The sequence below is a fragment of the Anguilla anguilla genome, chromosome 9, assembly GCF_013347855.1.
Source record: "Anguilla anguilla isolate fAngAng1 chromosome 9, fAngAng1.pri, whole genome shotgun sequence".
Taxonomy (NCBI): domain Eukaryota; kingdom Metazoa; phylum Chordata; class Actinopteri; order Anguilliformes; family Anguillidae; genus Anguilla; species Anguilla anguilla.
The window spans coordinates 9,318,424-9,330,028 of record NC_049209.1 but is presented as its reverse complement, the minus strand read 5'-3'; the positions used below and the strand labels follow the sequence as shown (position 1 = coordinate 9,330,028).

At 41.7% G+C, this 11,605-nt stretch overlaps 1 protein-coding gene across 1 annotated transcript; it reads left to right on the top strand.

Moving 5' to 3' along the window:
* Positions 1-229: 229 nt before the first annotated feature.
* On the top strand, positions 230-11,382 carry LOC118235191 (U2 snRNP-associated SURP motif-containing protein-like). The gene is made up of 24 exons (XM_035432327.1): positions 230-324; positions 1,215-1,314; positions 1,495-1,606; positions 2,093-2,196; positions 2,635-2,702; positions 2,806-2,897; positions 3,156-3,220; positions 3,370-3,535; positions 4,804-5,009; positions 5,620-5,663; positions 6,829-6,933; positions 7,028-7,101; positions 7,244-7,406; positions 7,659-7,821; positions 7,938-8,017; positions 8,130-8,217; positions 8,331-8,459; positions 8,761-8,920; positions 9,073-9,168; positions 9,414-9,477; positions 9,844-9,994; positions 10,106-10,216; positions 10,418-10,647; positions 10,892-11,382. The coding sequence occupies exons 2-24, from the start codon at positions 1,237-1,239 to the stop codon at positions 11,016-11,018; spliced, it is 2,676 nt and encodes an 891-aa protein (XP_035288218.1). The 5' UTR covers positions 230-324; positions 1,215-1,236; the 3' UTR covers positions 11,019-11,382.
* The last annotated feature ends 223 nt before the right edge of the window (positions 11,383-11,605 follow it).

Here is an 11,605-nt window from a genome sequence, read left to right as displayed (position 1 = left end):
CAACAGGGACTGTAGACAGTAGAAAAATAGGGCACATCTCTTTAAATGTTGGTGTTTTTTATTATTATACGTGTAAAACAGAATTTGCTTATAGGAAATGCACGGTTAGTCTGTAAATATTTTGAAAACGACAAACTCATTGGAACCCCTGATCTTGTGAAGCCGACCGGAACTCATTAACCAAAATAGGAAGCGATGCAGACCACGTTGTCTCCATTATTAGTGGGCTCTGCGCAGCCTTTTCCCACACAGTTCAACATGGCGGGCTAATAAACATAACTAATGAAAACGGTGCGTTGATCAACGTTAAGCAGGAGCAAAAATGTAAGTTCTTGCGCCCCTTCAGTATGGCCATTGCAGTGCCATAATTATTAATCGAATGCAGAATTGTAATTAAGCTGTCATCTTAAATACGATGCTAATTCTCAAACTACAGCCGAATAAAAAGCCATCTAAAATCTAGCTTGTTTGCAATCGCAAAAACATCGGCATATCCAACATAGCTAACTGGCTAGCTTGCTAGCAGCAATTTCTGAAGGTAATGCCTGGCACTGCTTACTAGCTTGATAGTACTAGCCACTTATCGAGCTAGCTATTAGCTACTGTTAGCTATAGTTTTCATGTGAAATCCACCCTTACCCAAGTCGTTTCCTTTGTAACGTCTTTCGCTAAGTTTCGAAACATAACTTTTGATCACACAGCTAGTTAACTAGCCAGCCATACATGTAACTGTAGGCTACTCATTTTTTGTATGGTGACAGCATTGGTAAGGTGAAGATCTGATCATTTGGTCCGAGGTGATGAAGTATCATTTGTTAGCTAGCTCAATAATTATTATCTGTAAAATTAAAAATGTCTATCTAGATGTTTGTATTGGCAATGTAGAATAGATGTTAATCTACTTGCATGGAAGCCTTACCTAACGTGACTTATATTAGTAAGCTAGCTGCCTATCTATTGTGCCTAACTTGACAAACGAGCTTTCATTGCATCTCATTATCGTTGTCATACTTAGCTGACAACGCTAACTGGTTGCATTAGGATGCAGTCTACGACTGTAGTTGGCTTCTTGCCTTTTCATACTAAATGCATACTTTGGCAAGTTACAGTCCTACCACATGTATGTGCAGAATATGGTAAGGGTAAACTCACTCGCACATTTGCTTACAGTGTCATGTTTGTAGTTTATTAAAAATAGTCCTTTTTCCCCTTAGAAGCCCACAGCTCAATGGTAGTATGGCAGATAAAAAAGGCAAAAATGTTGGAGTTAAACGGACATTAACCAAAAAAGAACAGGAAGAACTGAAGAAAAAGGTATTTCTGAAACTGTTTTAACCATCTTTGTTCATCTTGTCACAGTTCAGTGTAAAGAGAGATTAGCAAAAACGAATGCACTCAAATGCATATTACATGACAATTACTGTATACTAGCCTATGTTATGTGAACAAATACACCCTTATTTTGGGTACTTCATAATTCGGGGACTTTTTCAGGAAGAAGAAAAAGCAGCAGAGGTTTTTGAAGAGTTTTTAGCATCTTTTGACAGCAATGAGAAAAGTGGGGTGAAGACCTTTGTCCGTGGTGGCATTGTGAATGCAACAAAAGGTGAGATGGCCCTCGGGATGTGGTTGTGCTTCCTCCTGGAGATCCACAGTGCTTAGGGCAGTGATGCCTCTCAGTACGGATCTGATATGCGCATAAAACAACATCATTTAGCCTAAGTTCTGATCCAGTCCGTGGCACTGATCAAGTAATCAAGACCCAAGTCTCAATGAAAGCCAGAAATCTCCAGGTGTCTGGAACTTCAGTCAGCTAGAGTGATTTTGTGATAGATGGGTAACTGATGCAGAGTTCATTGCTTAATTGTTTTATGGTAGTCTTGGTGATGTATTCCTCTCCCCAAGTCTCCCCAAATCAGCAGTTTCTCAAAATGTGACCTGTGGAGTTCAAGGACAAACAATTTTGCAGATAGGTTTAAAAGGGTATATTGTTATACATGTGTATTGTCATTATTTCTGAGTATTTTGCCTTGCTGTAAAAATAATCCCAGAATGTTTTCATGTTTGTTTCTTTCTTGCATAATGGTTGAAGGAGCAGAAGAGGTGAAGAAAAGCAAGCTTTACAGACCAGACACCAAATTTACACCGTTAGCTCAGCATGTTTCTACAACACAGTCCTCAGAAGTCAAGAAACCTGTAAGTGACCCAGTACAAAAAATTGTAACTGATTCTTTTGAGAACTTAAGTTTCTGATTGGAAATGTTAAGTGATATTAGTCAGATCTGTACTAATTCCCTTTCACAATAAATGCTTTTTAATGTTTGTAATGTTCCTGGTGTATTCAAATGTATAGCCTAGCTTTTTCTTTGTCTGATATTCTATAATGATCTTATTGTGGTGAAGTATAATTTTTCCCCCCAGCATCAGTTAAATTACAGCAAAATTGTATTAATAAACAACTCCTTTAGAGGTTAACAGCTGTATGGGGTAGACAGATAGAAGTACTGTTTGTGTACGTTTGATCCATTTCTTACATTTCTACCTGTTATGTAGATTGAATGAACGCAAGCAATTATTTTCATTGACAGCAAATAAGTGAATTAAGTTAACACAAGTGATCATTTGAATTGACAGCTAATTAAAAAGAAGACAGAAGACAAAAAGAAGAGTAATCTTGAACTCTTCAAAGAAGAGCTAAAGCAGTATGGCTTTCGTTTCTTATAAGGCATACATTTTTTCAGAATTCACACTTGGATGTACATTCAGTCCTCTTGAGTTAAGATGATCTATTTGCAATATTTTTAGGATTCAGGAAGAGAGAGAAGAGAGGTATAAAAGGAAGAAAAATGAACCAGGATGCTATGGAGACTTGGACATTCCGTTGACTCGACGATCAAGTATGGTTAAAATTTTTAATCTCTCTGATAGTGTACATGTACATAATGGCATTGTTTCAAATATCTTGAAGGGTTGTATTCACAATTCCCTGTTATCTTCTGACGATATTATGAGTTCCATCAAGCTAATTACTTTATATGTTATCTGACTATCATCAGTATTCATTCTGCTTTTGTTTGTGTTCTCTTTTTATTGTGTTCCTTGAAGCTTTTATGAAAAGCAAACTTACAGAGATTTACCTTTCAATTTCTGTGCAGTATTTGATGACGACCCTGGTGTGCCAACTACAACTAATCTGTATATTGGATGTATTAACCCAAAGGTAAAGGGACAATTTGTGAAGGCAGCAAGTCTTCATAGAGGGGAATTTTCAAGAATTGAAGCTTTTTTTGCTCTTGATGAGCAGTGTGGAAAGGATTGTTTTTCAGGAAATAGCTGTCTTTATTTGTGTTTATGCATCCCCACCCCCAGATGAATGAGGAAATGCTTTGCAAAGAGTTTGGAAAGTACGGACCACTGGCCAGCGTGAAGATTATGTGGCCTCGGACGGACGAGGAGCGCACCAGGGTCACAAACCGTGGCTTTGTGGCCTTCATGACCCGTAAAGATGCGGAAAGAGCTTTGGCAGCTCTTGATGGTAAATTCGGATGACCACACTTGGGTTTATCAGGAACAGCTAGCTTGCTCTCCAATTTTTCTGCAATGTTCTATTCAACACCCTGCAGCTTTTGGAAATTCCTTTATTGGTGTAGGGGAAGTGAGGATTGAGTAAAATGTTTATTTTCTGAATCTAGCTGTTCCAGCAGTCAATGCCCATGACTGAACACAAGTGTTTTTTTGAACACACATATAATATATTTAAAATACATTATATGTGATTAATTTAATAATTATTATAGGAATGACAATCGTCAATTAAATCACCAAATTCATTGATTGGTTAGTCGAACAATAACCTGGTGAAATCAACCAACAGGTCTTAAGATTTTTGAATTTTATTAAACGAACAACTGGATAGGTAATTTAGATTAATGAATTGAAATCAAACACTCATTAATGAATGTAGGCTCGCTAAGAGACGCTCTTATCCAGAGCGACTAGCGCAACTTTTTTCAATAGCATTTACATTTCATCAATTTATACAGCTGGATATATACTGAAGCAATGCAGGTTAAGTACCTTTCTCAAGGGTACAACAGCAGTGTCCAAACAGGGAATTGAACCTGTGACATTTAGGTTACAAAACTAGCTCCTTACCAATTATACTACACTGCCGCCTGTTGGGAGGTGATAGGCAAGTCCAGCTAGTACTGTAATTTCTTCCTTTGGACAAAGTATTATCCATGTGACAAGACCAGTTGTACCCGGCTGACCTTCGCTTGCAGCTGGAGCTGTTGCCAAAAATTAAAATTCCAAACTGGCAAGCCTCAACAACCGTTATCTGCATAGTCGTTCAGTTGATGGCTTCAATTGAATGTCACAGATTGACATTCAAACTTATAATGAAAAAGAAACCCATGGTCCCTATGGTATTCCGAGGCCACGCTGGCACCATGACACCAACATAAATGGCTTTCCCATTCTCTTGTGTCTCTTCACAGGTAAACTCTCCAGGAGAGGTGTTGAGGGCCTCTGTATGGCTTTTAATTGACTAAGGACATTCCCTTTGATGTTTATGGAGGGGAGAGAGAGATGTAATATTTTATTAACCATTAATAAGTTTGCCCGATCCAATTATATTGTCTCTCTCAAAGGCCATACCCCTAAACACTAGATATCTAAAATCGGCATAGTAAATCCAGCTGCAAAATTGGAAACCTTGATTTCAGTTTTTCTGACAGTGCTGTCATTTATTAGCCAATGCTACCATTTAAAAACAAACTATCATTGTTGCCGCCACTGCAGGTAAAACGGTCATGGGTTTCGAAATGAAGCTGGGATGGGGAAAAGCGGTTCGTATCCCTCCCCAACCGCTGTACACCCCCATAGGGGCGCTAAAAATGTCCACGCCCCCGCCCCCATCTGGCCTGCCCTTCAACGCTCAGCCTCGAGAGCGGTTCAGAAATGACTTCACTAAGCCCTGGGGCAGGTCCAAGGAGGAATTTGAAAAGGTAAAGTTTCCCGTTCTAAAGCAGCGGAGGTGTATGCATGTTTTATTTAATGAAAACAAGCCTGATGTTTCATGTTGGGTTCAACTCTGGAGGTTAGCACTGCTGTATGTGAGCTGAAGTAGATTCAGGAAGGGGTGATAAAATTTCAATGGAAATAATGACAGGAAATCGGTGAGGCCTGTAACTGAAACTTGGATCGGCGCTTCCATGAATAGCTACAGGAAGGACCGTATCTTGTGGAAATTTATTTGAAGCAAAGTTTAAGTTTCAGTTTTTCTATGAAGAAATTATCAACCCTTTGTGCATGCTGTTGTAGTATCGTGTAAGTATGTCATTTTAAAATAGTTGGAGAATGGTTTTAGCGAGTGTATACATGGTGTAATGGTAATTTTTGGTGAGGGGTGGGGTGGGTGGTTTGGTTTTTAAAATTTTATGAAAACAGCAGAACAGATTTCTGCTCCCTGCAATTATTTTACTCTTTGTATAGGGAATATATATCACTATTAGTATTCTCTGATCATTATTCTTAATGCTATATATCCTGCGGTGTTTCATCTGTAAATACTCACTTTCTTTATATTTTCACTATTTGATTTGACTTCACGAACAGACTCTGTCCGAAGCCGTAGTCAAAGTGGTTATCCCAACAGAAAGGTACACTCTCTATCCATTCTTACTACTACTGCTACTACGACCGACCAGCCGTTCTCGCGGCACATAGCCTAATTCTAGAGGACGGAGGCCCCTGTATTCAGATTTTGTCTGTGTGATGCAGGAAGTGCCCCAGTCCTACGAGCAATGCCTGCAGGTCAGTTCGCTGCTGCGTGAACTTGACGGCATCCCTCGCCGCGAGGCACGTCAAGAGTTTTGCCCCTTGCGATTTTGCCCCCCCCCCCCCGCCCCCGTCCTGCTGTTGCGGACAAAGTCTGGTCTTTTGTTGTTTGCTCTGTGAGCATCTTGTGTGTTTCAGTACACTGACACAGCAAGTATTTCACTTAAAAAAATAAGTTTGTCAAATGTCCTTGCTCAGAGAATTGGGGACTGCTGCTCTGGAGGATCAGGGGGGTTGTTTTTGTCTATTGGGGGTGTCCTTTGCTGCAGTTTGACCGGATCAATACATATTGAAATTGTGGAATGACTCTCGTATGATTTTTGCCTAGCAGGTTGTGCCGTTAACTCAAAATTACAATTCCTGGCATAAAATCAGAAATTGGTAGAATAAATGCGGGTGTTCAGTATGGCGGGTAGTTGCAGAATTGAAGCTCTCCAGACCATGTTCGAGCTGGTGATACGCCTGACATGTACTCTATCACAGCCGGTTTAGTGACGAGACATGGTACTCTTGTGGTACTCAGGTGCAGTTTAGACCAGCTGGTAGTAGCCAATAGTAGTAAGTAATGCTAATCCTGGCAGTTCATTTCTGTAGCTGAAAATGTGATTTTGAAAGGGAGTTTGCTCTGTTTGTGACTTGGCTGAATGTTAAACACTGCATGACAAATTCCTGCCACTCGTGGTCTTTGCTTTGCAAAAGTAACAGGACAGGCTGTCCCCGCCTCCACTCCCAGCTCAGGCCCAGACAGTGTGCCAGCTAACTCAATACAATCTCTTACACTGGCGTGACGTTGCAACATGACAGCATTGCTGCAGTGTTACAGAAGCATTGTGACGTTTTTGTGTTTGGATCCTCCTGTGCGTGCCCACGGAAGGGAGAGGAGTAGGGTCAGTGTGAAGTGAGATCATTGTCATGGTCACTTGACTGGATGACTGGGGAAAGGCATCGACCCAATTTGTCTTATTCGCATTTTTCTCTCTTCCGCAGAAACCTTTTAGGCCTCATCCACAGAATGATAGAGTTTGTGGTGCGTGAGGGACCCATGTTTGAAGCCATTATTATGAATAAAGAGAAGAACAATCGTGACTTCAGGTGAGGAGTGGCAACAGCGATGATTCTGTTGCAATGATGATGCAGTCTTGCCTTTTTCATTTACTCATTTCCAGAATTGCTGTGCAATTTGCAGGTTCTTATTTGACAACAAAAGTCAGGAGCATGTGTACTATCGCTGGAAATTGTACTCCATTCTCCAGGTAAGCTGTCTGTACACCTGTCTGTACGAATGTGTCACGGAAACATTCACACATCCCATGTCCAAAGTTTTTCGGTGGCCTTTGTAGTAAGGGAGTAACCTCAGCACATTGCCCCCCCCCCCCCCCCCCCCCTCGTCTCTAAGGGCGAGCCCCCAATGAGTGGAGCACGGCAGACTTCGGATCTTCCGCGGGGGCTCCCTTTGGCGCCCCCCCCCTGCTGAAGCCATACTTGCATGGAGATGAGGACACCAGTGAAGACCCCGCCTCTCCCTCCCAGGAAGAGGAACTGAAGAAAGGCCAGCTTAAGGCAGAGTAAGATCCAGCTTCTTTTGAGTGCTTTTAAACTAAATGTTGAGGTGATTCTACAACTCGTTCTCCAGGACTGCCATTTATAATCACCTATGGAATTGGCGGTACTTTTTTGATTACTACAGCTGCTTCAGCGGTAGATATTTCTTTTGGAGAAATCCAAGGGGAGACATTTTCTCCCCTTGCATATTGCCATGCATATCAGGTTTTTTCACTGTAATATTAATACAGGTCCCTGTGTTTTCTGTCCTTCAGGCACAGGGAGAAGCTTGAGGACATTCTCAGAGCCCTCGCCCCACGCAGGGAGGAGGTCGGTGATGCCATGGCGTTTTGCCTGGAGAGGGCAGAGGCAGCAGAGGAGGTCGTGGGGTGCATCGCGGAGTCCCTGTCTCTCTTGCAGACTCCCCTGCAGAAGAAGGTCTGCGTCTCCGTCTTTAGGGCTTGAGGAAACTTGCCTAGTCGATGATATGCACTTTTTTTGGGGAGGGGGGGTTTGCCTTCAACACTGGTTCTCTTGTCATTTTGTCCCAACAGATTGCAAGATTGTATCTGGTGTCGGACATTTTATACAATTCTTGTGCCAAAGTTGCCAACGCGTCCTACTATCGAAAATAGTATGACAGACCATTTACATGCTGATTCTTTTTTTTTTTTCAAATATAAAATATTTTTGTAGTCTTGCTGTGTATAAATATTTCTTTTCACAGAAATGTTTCTTCTGTTTAGCTTCGAATCGAAACTGCCCCAGATATTTGGAGACATCAGTGAGGCTTATCGGAACATTCAGGCTAGGCTTCAAGCTGAACAGTTTAAGGTAAGCCTAAGCAGTTATTTATGTCTGAGGAGACAATGTGGTATTAATATACGCAACTTTATGTATTTGGACAGATGAGATTGTGACTGGTTCCTTCTCTCTTGTTTTTAAAGCAAAAGGTCATGTGTTGCTTCAGGGCATGGGAGGATTGGGCCGTCTACCCTGAATCCTACCTGATTCAGCTGCAGAATATCTTCCTGGGCCTCGTCAAGGCTGGGCAGGAGGTGATCGAGAGGCCAGAAGTGAGCTCCGCTTCTCCTCGCCTCACAGCCATGGATATCACATTTATACATGCTGTTTTACTGTCCAAATAAGAACTATATACAGTACATTTGGATGACCAGTATAACCCACAAACACACAGTCAGTGTAGAGTACATTCCAGTGGCAAGGATTGTATTTGGCTTAATTTGTGCATAATTTGAGTCTGAATGCTGGTATTGAATAAGGGGGGAGCAGAGGATCATGTGACCGCATGCTGTATGAGGAGGTTTAATAAGGAGACAGAGCGCTGTAGTTAAGCTGTGTTATTGTCTGTTGGAGGTCACCACTCCTGACCTTGACGGTACTCCACTGGAGGACTTGGATGGTTCACCCATGGCCAGCCTGTCCTGGGACCCTACCACCTTGGATGGGATGCCTGTCGACGACATTGACGGGGTCCCCCTGGGCAACCCACTGGACGACATTGATGGAATGCCAAGTAGGTTGCATTTGTAACATTGGAATAAAACAATTAATTCAAATTTTCTAAAATTCTAATTTTGACCGGATTTCTTTAAAAATGTTTTGGAAGCACACTTGGTAGCACAGCAACTAAGAGTCATTTTTCCTCTTTCTTTCAATTTTCCTTAGTGGAGGAAAACGCTGATAAAAATAAAAGCATTCCTCGCCCTCGAGTGGCTCTTTCCAAATGGGAAAGGGTTGATGATTCTGAAGTTCTGCCCCAAGGTATAACAAATCCCTGTCATTTCAGACATAAAACATACAGTTACGTCTTTCTGGGTGCAAGTGTTTACATTGGAACACTTACGCAGTTTGTGCATATCAAATATAATGGTGTAAATCATTACTTCATGAAAATTGTACTAATAAAGTTAGTTGCTGACTTTTTCAGTGGTGAAGCACTATACGCTAATTTCTGGGAAGCAAAAAAAAGCCTTGTCTACCTTCCTTTATGTGCTTTCATTCATCAGTGAATGCTGAATCAAAATGGGATCTGATAAAAGAGCAAGATTCAGAGGAGGAGGTGAATGTCGGGTACGAGTCTTTTCCCCTTTTCCCCCTCAAAATCATCTGCTAAAATGCAGGCTAGTGGTTTCCAGAGTGTTCATCACATCTTTGTATGTATTTGATTATATTTAGCAATTTAATTTACCTGGCTAACACCAATAAATCTTCTGTGCATTGTAAGGAATCCAAAGGTATCTGGGACACAATTGCTTGATCATAAATCACTTTACATTACGCTGTCGCTCTTTGAAAGATGCAATGCTTCTTGCTACTCCTGCAGTGAATTTCCAATCAGCTGACTCATTTATCATCAGTGCCTGCTGAAGTTAATTAATACCTGAAGGAAAGCGCTGCGGGTAAGACGTTAAGCGGCTGTGTTGATTTCACCTGCAGTGTGGACCCTAAGGGGGATGATGGGAATACAGAGGACAGCAGTGGAGAGGACTCGTCTAGCCCATCCAAGTATGATGTGGCCGATTTCAAAAGATCCGTGACTAACTTTGAGCTGTCTGAGGACAAGAGGAGCAAGCTGCGTGAACTTGAGGCAAGCCCACCTAATTTTCGTTGACTCAGTACACACTCTGATTTCCCAGACCCCTCAGTGGTATCCAGCAACCCGGTCTCGTTCAATACCATTTTTTCCCCTTTTTAATAGGTCAAAGTGATGAAATTTCAGGATGACCTTGAGTCAGGGAAAAGACCCAGGAAGTCAGGAATGGGTGTTCAGCAGCAAGTAGAACACTATCGGAACAAGTTGTTACAGAAGGTAGGTGGAGGTGGCAAGTCACTGGTTACTGAAATTTTCACTCCTGTACAGTTAGTCAGAAAGTTAAATTAATTTTTGACATGATTTCAGTTGCGAGAGTTTAGTGTGTTATGGCTGAAAGAAAGTTGAATAGTTGCTAAGTGCCGGCACCCAAGATTGTGTTCTGCATTTACATTGTATGTATTCATCCTTATCTTTCAGGAGTTTGATAAAGATGATCAGGACAGGAAGGAAAAGTTCACACAAAAGTCAAAAGAGAGAGTGAAGAAAGATGAGAAGAGGGACAAAGCAGAAGACAAGAGTAAAATAAAGGACAAGAAGAGGAGTAATAAGGAATCAAGTCAGGATTGGGACAGAAACAGGGCCGGCGAGGAGAAGGTTCGGGAGCGTACAGAACGGTACGGAGGAGGCAACTCTACCTCCCCTTCCAGGTAAGTCATGTACTTCTCTACACTCTTCAGGTGCTGCACAGTGGTTTTACTTTTATAACAGCCACCACTGTGCTACAAAGTCATCATCTCTGCCTCCCTCATCTTAAAATCTCCCAATTCTATTTGACAGATATTCAGTTTAGTATCACATTTGTTCATTTTATTGTGATTGCTGCTGCACCATTGGTCTGAAATGTTCTTCTTTCTTTATCTTGTCTTTATCCTTCGGTGGTTGTTTGGAAAGAACAAAATCAAAGTCTCCGATGAAGTCCAAGCAGTTGCGATCACCATCGCCTGGCAGAAAGTCAAAGAGGTCAAGCTCCGGGTCACCTCATCGTTCTCACAAAAAAATTAAAAAGGGCAAACACTGACACCCTGCAATACCTGCCCCCCCCCCCCCCTTCTTCTTAAGCATCCAACATACAGTACAAACACTCACAGACTCTGCCAATGCTTATGGTGCCTGAGCCTCACCCTCTCTTGTACCACAGTGGGGTGACTCTCCGGCATCGGTTTTGTTTTTTCCATTCCCCTAGCCCCCCGCCATCTCAATGCACCACACAGAATATGTACTAGGGCTGCTTGAGCGAAAGGTTTGGTATATGTTTGTAAAAATGGAAGTTCAAATATTATTTGTACAATTCTGTTGTTTTTATTTTATTTTTGTTTTGTACATCCATGTTGAAATCTATTGCAAGAGTGTTACGGAAACATAATAAACAGTTCTTGGCGGTGCCTTCTTGCATGCCTGTAAGGTCATAACTTTTGAGCGCCAAGAATGAATGCTAACATATCTGCTAACCTGACAACGACATGGTGAAGTTGGATTTTTTCTTTCTGCATTAACAGAATACAAATAGTTTGTGAATAGTTTGTGCGTGAAGGTGGAGAAGCACTCCTCTCCTGTAAATTATATTTCTTGACCATAAAATAAGGGGCACTGGGCAGAGCGACCTTC

Coding starts and splice junctions, on each gene's coding strand:
- LOC118235191 (XM_035432327.1), top strand. CDS start 1,237: ATGGCAGATAAAAAAGGCAAAAATGTTGGAGTTAAACGGACATTAACC. Junction 2,197..2,634: donor CCTCAGAAGTCAAGAAACCT/GTAAGTGACCCA, acceptor TTGAATTGACAG/CTAATTAAAAAGAAGACAGA. Junction 7,102..7,243: donor CTCCATTCTCCAGGTAAGCT/GTCTGTACACCT, acceptor TCTAAGGGCGAG/CCCCCAATGAGTGGAGCACG.